The sequence below is a fragment of the Heterodontus francisci genome, chromosome 5, assembly GCF_036365525.1.
Source record: "Heterodontus francisci isolate sHetFra1 chromosome 5, sHetFra1.hap1, whole genome shotgun sequence".
Taxonomy (NCBI): domain Eukaryota; kingdom Metazoa; phylum Chordata; class Chondrichthyes; order Heterodontiformes; family Heterodontidae; genus Heterodontus; species Heterodontus francisci.
Genome location: NC_090375.1, coordinates 9,207,308 through 9,220,452, shown reverse-complemented (window position 1 = coordinate 9,220,452; position 13,145 = coordinate 9,207,308). Strand labels below are relative to the sequence as shown.

At 47.5% G+C, this 13,145-nt stretch overlaps 1 protein-coding gene across 3 annotated transcripts in view; it reads right to left on the bottom strand.

Moving 5' to 3' along the window:
* The window catches only part of lama3 (laminin, alpha 3), a 456,248-nt gene that overhangs the window by 320,304 nt on the left and 122,799 nt on the right, over positions 1-13,145 (bottom strand). For all 3 annotated transcript variants that reach the window (XM_068031084.1, XM_068031086.1, XM_068031085.1), the window contains exon 6: positions 1,592-1,689. In XM_068031084.1, the coding sequence (XP_067887185.1) occupies positions 1,592-1,689 (98 nt within the window). The remainder of the gene's footprint in view (positions 1-1,591; positions 1,690-13,145) is intronic.

Genomic DNA, 13,145 nt, shown 5'->3' with positions numbered 1-13,145 from the left:
GACGGTTACATCATCGTTCGTACAGTGGAAGGAGTCTCTCTCGATGCCTTTGGTATCAACCCTTTACATCCTTATATTACAATAATGACATGATGTCATGATGTAAATAAACACTTCCTTGAACTGGCCATGACTGGTGTCCAGCTTGTCTGTTAGCGCCATTCAAATCGACTACAATTATATGAAGGGTGCTATATAAATATAGGCTGTTCTTGTTATTTTCAAATCCCTCCATGACCCTCCCCCCCCCCCCCATTCTCTGTAAACTCCTCCAGCCCAACAACCCTCTGAGATCTCTATGCTCGTCCAATTCTGGCTTCTTGAGCATCCCTGATTTTGCTTGCTATACCATCGGTTGCCTGGGTCCTAAGTTTTGGATTCCCTCCCTAAACCTCTCACCTCTTTTAAACACTCTTAAAACCTACTCCTTTTACCTAGCTTTTGGTCAAATATCCTAATATTTCTTTATGCGTCAAATTTTTCCTGAAAATGCTTCTGTGAAATGTCTTGGGCCATAGTTGTTGTTGTCAGCCAACTTACTCAGCTCAGAGTAATGTGAATGTGTTGGCTGGATTCCTGCAAGCGTTAGGGAGCCCACCTCAGAATAGAAAGGGAACTTGCTGCTTGAAAAAGTGTTAAAAACTGAGGTTGAAGATAAACTTATATTTAAGTTCTGATTTGCAGCAGCAAGTAGATTCAGGTATACTGCAGGATAGTTTCAAAAGATGATTTCGGTATTTCATTCTGCATCTAATGCAGTGCATTGAGTTTCCGCATGATTTATGCCCAATTCTCAGGGTAATCTCGGGGGAGTTACATGAAATAGCATTAAAGATCGCAGAGTTTTACACTGGAGTATCACGATCTTTTGTGCTGGTTCAAAAGAACATTCACCCGAAGCAGTCCTCTCCCACAAAACTGGTCACAGATTGGAATGATGAGTTTTCGCTGACTGTGCTTGTTCGGATATGTTTATCACATTGCGCCCAGATTCACGGGAACATAAGCACCTCTCATCACATGACTCCAGCATTAATCACCGGTATCTGCAGTGACCATGCAGTCAATTGAAATCTGATCCAGCGTTGTTTCTCTTGATGGTGCTGCAAGTACTGTAAATTCAGTTTGAACCAGTCTAAATTCAGTCAATTGAAGCAGTGTGGGGGGACACCTATAGGGTTTCAATTGACTGCTGATCACAAGTCCAAGGCACTAAGGGCAGATCAAAGCATCCAATTCAAGCCAATTAAAAAGTAAGAGCAAGAGCATTAAATCAGGCAGTTGGATAATGGTTCATTTCCCAGCAATCCCACTCCTCTTTGTTATGTTGGAAAATGCTCTGTTCCACTCATCAATCGATACAATTGATTATGCTGCTGAATTGCACTGATTTGTGAGAGATTTTATGTTGAGGCTTATGCAAATAAGTTTACTTGAAAACTTGAGTACAATTTAATTTCTGCAAACCCAACATGATGTCGGCCACATTCTGAGCGCATTTTGCTGATTGCGCCTTTAAACTTCCAACAGGGTTCAAAATGGTGAAAAACCTTGTGTTAATGTACAACTAACAAATTAAATGACAACTTACTGAAATGGGTTTTCTGGGCTCTTTGCATGGCAAATGTCAGCATGCCCATTGCAAACACATCGACCTCCAACACTGATGTCCTTGATGCTGTAATAATACTGAGAAAACAAGCACAACAAATGACTAAACATTACCTTCATTTCTTTTTTGTCAGCAAAGAGGATTAACTTGCTGGCTTACTACAATTAAAAAGAGTCCACTATTATTGTACAGCTTATCATTGAACTGACTATTGAAAATAAAGTAAATAGCTTTCCTTCCAAATCTAGCCTGAAACGATGGGATAAAGTCTCTCTCTGATACAACAATCACTGTATAGAGTGACTCTGATGGCGAAAGCTACCCTCGAAGGCAAGCATGGTGCAGAGCGTGAGGATATAGGGGTTTGCTGGGCTTCCCATGGAATCAACTCATGTTATAGCTTTTGAAAAGTGGAGATGATGATGGACGCAAAGGGACTGGTGGTCTGAGGTGCATTTGTTTTAATGCAAGAAGTGTAGTAGGTAAGGCAGATGAACTTAGGGCTTGGATTAGTACCTGGGAGTATGATGTTATTGCTATTACTGAGACTTGGTTGAGGGAAATATCCCAGGATATCGATGCTTCAGGCGGGATAGAGAGGGAGGTAAAAGGGGTGGAGGAGTTGCATTACTGGTCAAAGAGGATATCACAGCTGTGCTGAAGGAGGGCACAATGGAGGACTCGAGCAGTGAGGCAATATGGGCAGAACTCAGAAATAGGAAGGGTGCGGTAACAATGTTGGGGCTGTACTACAGGCCTCCCAACAACGAGTGTGAGATAGAGGTACAAATATGTAAACAGATTATGGAAAGATGTAGGAGCAACAGGGTGGTGGTGATAGGAGATTTTAATTTTCCCAACATTGACTGGGATTCACTTAGTGTTAGAGGTCTAGATGGAGCAGAATTTGTAAGGAGCATCCAGGAGGGTTTTCTAGAGCAGTATGTAAATAGTCCAACTCGGGAAGGGGCCATACTGGACCTGGTGTTGGGGAATGAGGCCGGCCAGGTTGTTGAAGTTTCAGTAGGGGACAACTTTGGGAATAGTGATCACAATTCCGTAAGTTTTAGAATACTCATGGACAAAGACGAGAGTGGTCCTAAAGGAAGAGTGCTAAATTGGGGGAAGGCCAACTATACCAAATTTCGGCAGGAGCTGGGGAATGTAGATTGGGAGCAGCTGTTTGAAGATAAATCCACATTTGATATGTGGGAGGCTTTTAAAGAGAGGTTGATTAGCGTGCAGGAGAGACATGTTCCTGTGAAAATGAGGGATAGAAATGGCAAGATTAGGGAACCATCGATGACAGGTGAAATTGTGAGACTAGCTAAGAGGAAAAAGGAAGCATACATAAGGTCTAGGAGGCTGAAGAAAGACGAAGCTTTGAAAGAATATCGGGAATGTAGGACCAATCTGAAACGAGGAATTAAGAGGGCTAAAAGGGGTCATGAAATATCTTGAGCAAACAGGGTTAAGGAAAATCCCAAAGCCTTTTATTCATATATAAGGAGCAAGAGGGTAACTAGAGAAAGGATTGGCCCACTCAAGGACAAAGGAGGAAAGTTATGCGTGGAGTCAGAGAAAATGGGTGAGATTCTAAACGAGTACTTTGCATCGGTATTCACCGAGGAGAGGGACATGACGGATGTTGAGGTTAGGGACAGATGTTTGATTACTCTAGGTCAAGTCGGCATAAGGAGAGAGGAAGTGTTGGGTATTCTAAAAGGCATTAAGGTGGACAAGTCCCCAGGTCCGGATGGGACCTATCCCAGGTTACTGAGGGAAGCGAGAGAGGAAATAGCTGGGGCCTTAACAGATATCTTTGCAGCATCCTTAAACACGGGTGAGGTCCTGGAGGACTGGAGAATTGCTAATGTTGTCCCCTTGTTTAAGAAGGGTAGCAGGGATAATCCAGGTAATTATAGACCAGTGAGCCTGACGTCAGTGGGAGGGAAGCTGCTGGAGAAGATACTGAGGGATAGGATCTATTCCCATTTGGAAGAAAATGGGCTTATTAGTGATAGGCAACATGGTTTTGTGCAGGGAAGGTCATGTCTTACCAACTTAATAGAATTCTTTGAGGAAGTGACAAAGTTGATTGAAGAGGGAAGGGCTGTAGATGTCATATACATGGACTTCAGTAAGGCGTTTGATAAGGTTCCCCATGGTAGGCTGATGGAGAAAGTGAAGTCGCATGGGGTCCAGGGTGTACTAGCTAGATGGATAAAGAACTGGCTGGGCAACAGGAGACATAGAATAGCAGTGGAAGGGAGTTTCTCAAAATGGAGACGTGTGACCAGTGGTGTTCCACAGGGATCCGTGCTGGGACCACTGTTGCTTGTGATATACATAAATGATTTGGAGGAAAGCATAGGTGGTTTGATTAGCAAGTTTGCAGACGACACTAAGATTGGTGGAGTAGCAGATAGTGAAGGGGACTGTCAGAGAATACAGCAGAATATAGATAGATTGGAGAGTTGGGCAGAGAAATGGCAGATGGAGTTCAATCAGGGCAAATGCGAGGTGATGCATTTTGGAAGATCCAATTCAAGAGTGAACTATACAGTAAATGGAAAAGTCCTGGGGAAAATTGATGTACAGAAAGATTTGGGTGTTCAGGTCCATTGTTCCCTGAAGGTGGCAACGCAGGTCAATAGAGTGGTCAAGAAGGCATACGGCATGCTTTCCTTCATCGGACGGGGTATTGAGTACAAGGGTTGGCAGGTCATGTTACAGTTGTATAAGACTTTGGTTCGGCCACATTTGGAATACTGCGTGCAGTTCTGGTCGCCACATTACCAAAAGGATGTAGATGCTTTGGAGAGGGTGCAGAGGAGGTTCACCAGGATGTTGCCTGGTATGGAGGGCGCTAGCTATGAAGAGAGGTTGAGTAGATTAGGATTATTTTCATTAGAAAGATGGAGGTTGAGGGGGGACCTGATTGAGGTGTACAAAATCATGAGAGGTATAGACAGGGTGGATAGCAAGAAGCTTTTTCCCAGAGTGGGGGATTCAGTTACTAGGGGTCACGAGTTCAAAGTGAGAGGGGAAAAGTTTAGGGGGGATATGCGTGGAAAGTTCTTTACGCAGAGGGTGGTGGGTGCCTGGAACGCGTTGCCAGCGGAGGTGGTAGACGCGGGCATGATAGCGTCTTTTAAGATGTATCTAGACAGATACATGAATGGGCAGGAAGCAAAGAGATAGGCGACATGTTTAGATAGAGGATCTGGATCGGCGCAGGCTTGGAGGGCCGAAGGGCCTGTTCCTGTGCTGTAATTTTCTTTGTTCTTTGAGATGTTTCATTTGGAGTTCGTGGGATAGTCATGCTATTTGAGAAGGAGCTTGTCTGTGAGCTGCTGAAGGGGAATAATCTGGCTTTGGTTGAGAACCTAACCCAACGTTTTATGATTCCTTTGTCACATCAAGTTTGGTGCCAATTGTAAAGAAGTAAAAAAAAAGTAAGATTTGCATTTATATAGCATTTTTCATGACCTCAGGACACCCCAAAGTGCTTCACTTCTTGAAGTTGTAACATAAGAAACACAGCATCCAATTTGTGCACAGGAAGATCCTACAAACAGCAATGTGATAATGACCAGATCAGTGATGACGATGAGAACAAAGAACAAAAGAACAAAGAACAGCACAGCACAGGAACAGCCCATTCGGCCTTCCAAGCCTGCGCCGATCTTGATGCCTGTCTAAACTAAAACCTTCTGCACTCCCGGGGACTGTATCCCTCTATTCCCATCCTATTCATGCATTTGTCAAGATGCCTCTTAAACGTCGTTATCGTACCTGCTTCCACCACCTCCCCGGCAGCAAGTTCCAGGCACTCACCACCCTCTGTGTAAAGAACTTGCCTCGCACATCCCCTCTAAACTTTGCCCCTCGCACCTTAAACCTATGTCCCCTAGTAACTGACTCTTCCACCCTGGGAAAAAGCTTCTGACTATCCACCCTGTCCATGCCACTCATAACTTTGTAAACCTCTGTCATGTCGCCCCTCCACCTCCGTCGATCCAGTGAAAATAATCCGAGTTTATCCAACCTCTCCTCATAGCGAATACCCTCCAGACCAGGCAACATCCTGGTAAACCTCTTCTGCACCCTCTCCAAAGCCTCCACATGCTTCTGGTAGTGTGGCGACCAGAATTGCACGCAATATTCCAAGTGTGGCCTAACTAAGGTTCTGTACAGCTGCAGCATGACTTGCCAATTTTTATACTCTATGCCCCGACCGATGAAGGCAAGCATGCCATATGCCTTCTTGACTACCTTATCCACCTGCATTGCCACTTTCAGTGACCTGAGGACTTGTACGCCTCGATCTCTCTGCCTGTCAATACTCCTAAGGGTTCTGCCATTTACTGTATACTTCCCACCTCTATTAGACCTTCCAAAATGCATTATCTCACATTTGTCCGGATTAAACTCCATCTGCCATTTCTCCATCCAAGTCTCCAACCGATCTATAATCCTGCTGCATCCTCTGACAATCCTCATCACTATCCGCAACTCCACCAACCTTTGTGTCGTCCGCAAACTTACTAATCAGACCAGCTACATTTTCCTCCAAATCATTTATATATACTACAAACAGCAAAGGTCCCAGCACTGATCCCTGCGGAACACCACTAGTCACATCCCTCCATTCAGAAAAGCACCCTTCCGCTGCTACCCTCTGTCTTCTATGACCGAGCCAGTTCTGTATCCATCTTGCCAGCTCACCTCTGATTCCGTGTGACTTCACCTTTTGTACCAGTCTGCCATGAGGGACCTTGTCAAAGGCTTTACTGAAGTCCATATAGATAACATCCACTGCCCTTCCTTCACCAACCATCTTCGTCACTTCCTCAAAAAACTTGATCAAGTTAGTGAGACACGACCTCCCCTTCACAAAACCATGCTGCCTCTCGCTAATAAGTTCATTTGTTTCCGAATGGGAGTAAATCCTGTCCCGAAGAATCCTCTCCAATAATTTCCCTGCCACTGACGTAAGGCTCACCGGCCTGCAATTTCCTGGATTATCCTTGCTACTCTTCTCAATCAAAGGATCAACATTGGCTATTCTCCAGTCCTCTGGGACCTCACCTGTAGCCAATGAGGATATAAAAATTTCTGTCAAGGCCCCAGCAATTTCTTCCCTTGCCTCCCTCAATATTTTGGGGTAGATCCCATCAGGCCCTGGGGACTTATCTACCTTAATGTCTTTCAAGACGCCCAACACCTCCTCCTTTTTGATATCGACATGACCCAGAATATCTACACTCCCTACCCTCGACTCATCATTCACCAAGTCCTTCTCTTTGGTGAATACTGATGCAAAGTACTCATTTAGTACCTCACCCATTTCCTCTGGCTACACGCATAGATTCCCTCCTTTGTCCTCGAGTGGACTAACCCTTTCCCTGGCTACCCTCTTGCTCTTATAAAAAGCCTTGGGATTTTCCTTAATCCTGTTCGCCAATGACTTTTCATGACCCCTTTTAGCCCTCCTGACTCCTTGCTTAAGTTCCTTCCTTCTCTCTTTATATTCCTCAATGGATTCATCTGTTCCCAGCCTTCTAGCCCTTACGAATGCTTCCTTTTTCTTTTTCGACTAGGCTCACAATATCCCTCGTTATCCAAGGTTCCTGAAACTTGCCAAACTTATCCTTCATCCTCACAGGAACATGCCAGTCCTGGATTCTAATCAACTGACGTTTGAAAGACTCCCACATGTCAGATGTTGATTTACCCTCAAACAGCTGCTCCCAATCTAAATTCTTCAGTTCCTGCCTAATATTGTTGTAATTAGCCTTCCCCCAATTTAGCACCTTCACCCGAGGACTACTCTTATCCTTATCCACAAGTACCTTAAAACTTACAGAATTATTGTCACTGTTCCCGAAATGCTCCCCTACTGAGACTTCGACCACTTGGCTGGGCTCATTCCCCAATACCAGGTCCAGTACGGCCCCATCCTTAGTTGGACTATCTACATATTGTTTCAAGAAGCCCTCCTGGATGCTCTTTACAAATTCTGCCCCATCCAAGCCCCTAGCACTAAGTGAGTCCCAGTCAATATAGGGGAAGTTAAAATCACCCACCACTACAACCCTGTTGCTTTTACATCTTTCCAAAATCTGTCTACATATCTGCTCCTCTATCTCCTGCTGGCTGTTGAGAGGCCTGTAGTAAACCCCCAACATGTGACTGCATCCTTCCTATTCCTGAGCTCTACCCATATTGCCTCGCTGCATGATCCCCTCTGAGGTGTCCTCTTGCAGTACAGCTGTGATTGAACAGTAAATGCAACTCCCCCACCCCTTTTACATCCCTTTCTCTCCCGCCTGAAGCATCTAAATCCTGGAATGTTTAGCTGCCAATCCTGTCCTTCCTTCAACCAAGTCTCTGTAATAGCAACAACATCATAGTTCCAAGTACTAATCCAAGCTCTAAGTTCATCTGCCTTACCTGTTATACTTCTCGTATTGAAACAAATGCACTTCAGACCACCAGTCCCGCTGTGCTCAGCAACATCTCCCTGCCTGCTCTTCCTCTCAGTCTTACTGGCCTTATTCACTAGTTCCTATGAGGGATAAATGTTGGGCAGGACACCAGCAAGATCTCTGCTGCTCTTCTACAAAATAGCACTGTGGGATCTTTTACATCCACCCGAGAGCGCAGACAGGCCTTCAGTTTAACATTTTGTCTGAAAGACAGCACCTTCGCCAGTGCAGCACTGCCTCGGTACTGCTGTTTGAGTGTCAGCGAAAATTTTTGCTCAAGTTTCTGGAGCAGGGATTGAACCTCTGACCTTCTAACTGAAAGGTGAGAGAGGTACCCACTGAGCCTGAAACAATACCTTTTTCACCATCACAATAGCACTACTTTAGCTCCTCTGCATCAAATTGCAATCCAATATTTGCAGATCCATAATCTCAAATGAAAGCATTCCCTTATGCTTCTATGGCCATACCACACAACCATATGAATTAGGTCTTCCAACAGGCCAGGACACATAGTTCTGACGTTCCAGCTTGCAAAGCGAAGGGCTGGTACCTTTCTTTTCCTTTTTCGTGTTGTTTGGTGCGGTGTATCAGTCCACCTTTCGGGCAATGACCCTGAGCTCCAAGCACCCATTGAAGCAGGTAGACTGTGGCGGGACAGAACCTTATTGACCGGGGGCTGCCCGGTTTGAGGCGGGCGGTAGCTGTCCAGTGAGGTGCAATGACCTCTCCCACCGACAAAGGCAACCCGTGGCGCCCAGTTTCTACGCCAATTTATCTGGACTTATAACCCGTAACTGCTGCCTTCCGTGTTGTTTCAGTCGCTGTGAGGCAACTATGGAGTGACCTCTCCATGGCGCATGCCTGGGCAAATTTATGGAGGTTGAGAGTTGCCCAGTCGTCAAAACCCCACTCTCGGCCTTTCTGGTGGGGTCCAAAGGAGTGCAGGGTACGACATTTGGCACCAGTATGGCTGCAGGAACTGCCGGAAACATGCCAAAGGTGACACATGACCGCCTACGGGGTTCCGCTCCGGACTATCTGTTAGGGTTTACTCCCTTAGCCTTGGTCTCTCCCGAGATGCCCACAAGGCAGTGGGGTTGTTAGGGCCCCTACACAGGTGTAGGATGCTGCCGGTGGGAGGAGGGGATGCGAGGGGGAGGGGTGGAGGGAGGGGGTTGCGAGGGGGAGCTGGGAAGGGGGCTGTAAGGGGGTGGGGGGGGTGCAGGGGAAGGGGGTGTGGGGGGGAAGATGGTGCGAGGAGGGGGGCTGGGACGGGGTTGTGAGGGGGTGAGCTGAGAGGGTGGAGCAGGGAAGGGGATGGGGGGGTGGAGGGGGGAAAAGGGGAGGGGAAGGGGGGGAAAGGGGGGGCGGAAAGTGGGAGGGGGGAAAGCGGGTGCAGGTAATAAGCCATTTCCTCAGTGCCCACCATCGACGTCCGGAAAGCTCATCCACGTCCTTCGGGAGGTGAAGCATCTTTTGGCAGACTTACAGAGGTGATTACATTCGCTAAGGGTTTTTTTGCAGTGGTTTGTATAAAGGCATACAGCATTGCCGACAGTTCGCTGCAGATGCTCTCCGAGCCATCTCCCGCGGGCGCTTTGAAGTTGCGGCCGGGGGACCGTTCGTGGATTTTTTTGGGTGTTCGGGGCACCTTTTCTCAAGACTTCCCTAGGGTTCCGCTGCACCTTCTTCACCTCAATGGACTTACCGCACGCCGGAAGACCGCCATCATTAACAACAAGCTCAGTAGACTTAATGTAGACATTGCAGCACTTCAGGAGACGCGCATCCCCGCGAGTGGATCTCTAGCAGAGCAAGACTACACCTTCTTCTGGCAGGGCAGGGATCCTGAAGAACCAAGACAGCATGGAGTGGGCTTCGCCATCAGAAACTCCTTGCTCAGCATGATCGAGCCTCCCTCAAATGGCTCGGAACGCATACTGTTCACCACCTCTGGTCCAGTACACCTACTCAGCATCTACGCTCCAACACTCTGCTCCCCACCTGAAGCTAAAGACCAGTTCTACGAGGAACTCCATAACATCATTAGCAGCATCCCCAACACCGAACACCTATTCCAGCTGGGGGACTTTAATGCCAGGGTTGGGCCGACCATGACTCATGGCCTTCCTGCCTTGGGCGCTATGGCGTTGGAAGGATGAATGAGAACGGGCAGAGACTGCTTGAGTTGTGTACCTATCATAACCTCTGCATCACCAACTCGTTCTTTCACACTAAACCCTGTCACCAGGTTTCATGGAGGCACCCAAGATCGCGTCGTTGGCACCAGCTAGACCTCATTGTCACAAGGCGAGCCGCCTTAAACAGTGTTCAAATCACACGCAGCTTCCACAGTGTGGACTGCGACACCGACCACTCCCTGGTGTGCAGCAAGGTTAGACTCAGACCAAAGAAGTTGCATCATTCCAAGCAGAAGGGCCACCCGCGCATCAACACGAGCAGAATTTCTCACCCACAGCTGTTACAAAAATTTCTAAATTCACTTGTAACAGCCCTTCAAAACACTCCCACAGGGGATGCTGAGACCAAGTGGGCCCACTTCAGAGACGCCATCTATGAGTCAGCTTTGACCACCTACGGCAAAAGTGCGAAGAGAAATGCAGACTGGTTTCAATCTCACAATGAAGAGCTGGAACCTGTCATCACCGCTAAGCGCATTGCACTGTTTAACATCCGCAGCACTTAAAGCAGCCAGAAGCACTGCACAAACAACAGCCAGGCGCTGCACAAATGACTACTGGCAACACCTATGCAGTCATATTCAGCTGGCCTCAGACACCGGAAACATCCGAGGAATGTATGATGGCGTGAAGAGAGCTCTTGGGCCAACCATCAAGAAGATCGCCCCCCTCAAATCTAAATCAGGGGACATAATTACTGACCAACACAAACAAATGGACCGCTGGGTTGAGCACTACCTAGAACTGTACTCCAGGGAGAATGCTGTCACTGAGACTGCCCTCAAAGCAGTCCAGCCTCTACCAGTCATGGATGAGCTGGACATACAGCCAACCAAATCGGAACTCAGTGATGCCATTGATTCTCTAGCCAGCGGAAAAACCCCTGGGAAGGACAGCATTACCCCTGAAATAATCAAGAGTGCCAAGCCTGTTATACTCTCAGCACTACATGAACTGCTATGCCTGTGCTGGGACGAGGGAGCAGTACCCCAGGACATGCGCGATGCCAACATCATCACCCTCTATAAAAACAAAGGTGACCGTGGTGACTGCAACAACTACCGCGGAATCTCCACGCTCAGCATAGTGGGGAAAGTCTTTGCTCGAGTCGCTCTGAACAGGCTCCAGAAGCTGGCCGAGCGCGTCTACCCTGAGGCACAGTGTGACTTTCGTGCAGAGAGATCAACCGTTGACATGCTGTTCTCCCCTCGTCAGATACAGGAGAAATGCCGCGAACAACAGATGCCCCTCTACATTGCTTTCATTGATCTAACCAAAGCCTTTGACCTCGTCAGCAGACGTGGTCTCTTCAGACTACTGGAAAAGATTGAATGTCCACCAAAGCTACTAAGTATCATCACCTCATTCCATGACAATATGAAAGGCACAATTCAACATGGTGGCTCCTCATCAGAGCCCTTTCCTATCCTGAGTGGCGTGAAACAGGGCTGTGTTCTCGCACCCACACTTTTGGATTTTCTTCTCCCTGCTGCTTTCACATGCGTTCAAGTCCTCTGAAGAAGGAATTTTCCTCCACATAAGATCAGGGGGCAGGTTGTTCAACCTTGCCCGTCTAAGAGCGAAGTCCAAAGTACGGAAAGTCCTCATCAGGGAACTCCTCTTTGCTGACGATGCTGCTTTAACATCTCACACTGAAGTGTGTCTGCAGAGTCTCATCGACAGGTTTGCGGCTGCCTGCAATGAATTTGGCCTAACCATCAGCCTCAAGAAAACGAACATCATGGGGCAGGACGTCAGAAATGCTCCATCCATCAATATTGGTGACCACGCTCTGGGAGTGGTTCAAGAGTTCACCTATCTAGGCTCAACTATCACCAGTAACCTGTCTCTAGATGCAGAAATCAACAAGCGCATGGGAAAGGCTTCCACTGCTCTGTCCAGACTAGCCAAGAGAGTGTGGGAAAATGGCGCACTGACACGGAACACAAAAGTCCGAGTGTATCAGGCCTGTGTCCTCAGTACCTTGCTCTATGGCAGCGAGGCCTGGACAACGTATGTCAGCCAAGAGCGACGTCTCAATTCATTCCATCTTCGCTGTCTCCGGAGAATCCTTGGCATCAGGTGGCAGGACCATATCTCCAACACAGAAGTCCTCGAGGCGGCCAACATCCCCAGCTTGTACACACTACTGAGTCAGCGGCGCTTGAGATGGCTTGGCCATGTGAGCCGCATGGAAGATGGCAGGATCCCCAAAGACACATTGTACAGCGAGCTCGCCACTGGTATCAGACCCACCGGCCGTCCATGTATCCGCTTTAAAGACGTCTGCAAACGCGACATGAAATCCTGTGACATTGATCACAAGTCGTGGGAGTCAGTTGCCAGCGTTCGCCAGAGCTGGCAGGCAGCCATAAAGATGGGGCTAAAATGTGGCGAGTCGAAGAGACTTAGTAGTTGGCAGGAAAAAAGACAGAGGCGCAAGGGGAGAGCCAACTGTGCAACAGCCCCGACAAACAAATTTCTCTGCAGCACCTGTGGAAGAGCCTGTCACTCTAGAATTGGCCTTTATAGCCACTCCAGGCGCTGCTTCACAAACCACTGACCACCTCCAGGCGCGTATCCATTGTCTCTCGAGATAAGGAGGCCAAAGAAGATATGAATTAGGAACAGAAGTAGGCCATTTGGCCTGTCGAGCCTGCTCCGCCATTCAATAAGATTATGGTTGATCTGTTTGTGTCGGGAATTCCACACTCCCATCTACCCCCGATAATCTCTGATTCCCTTGTCTAACAAAAATTTATCTACCTCCGCCTTAAAAATATTCAATGACTCCACCGCCACCACCTTCTGAGGGAGAGAATTCCAAAGTTGCAC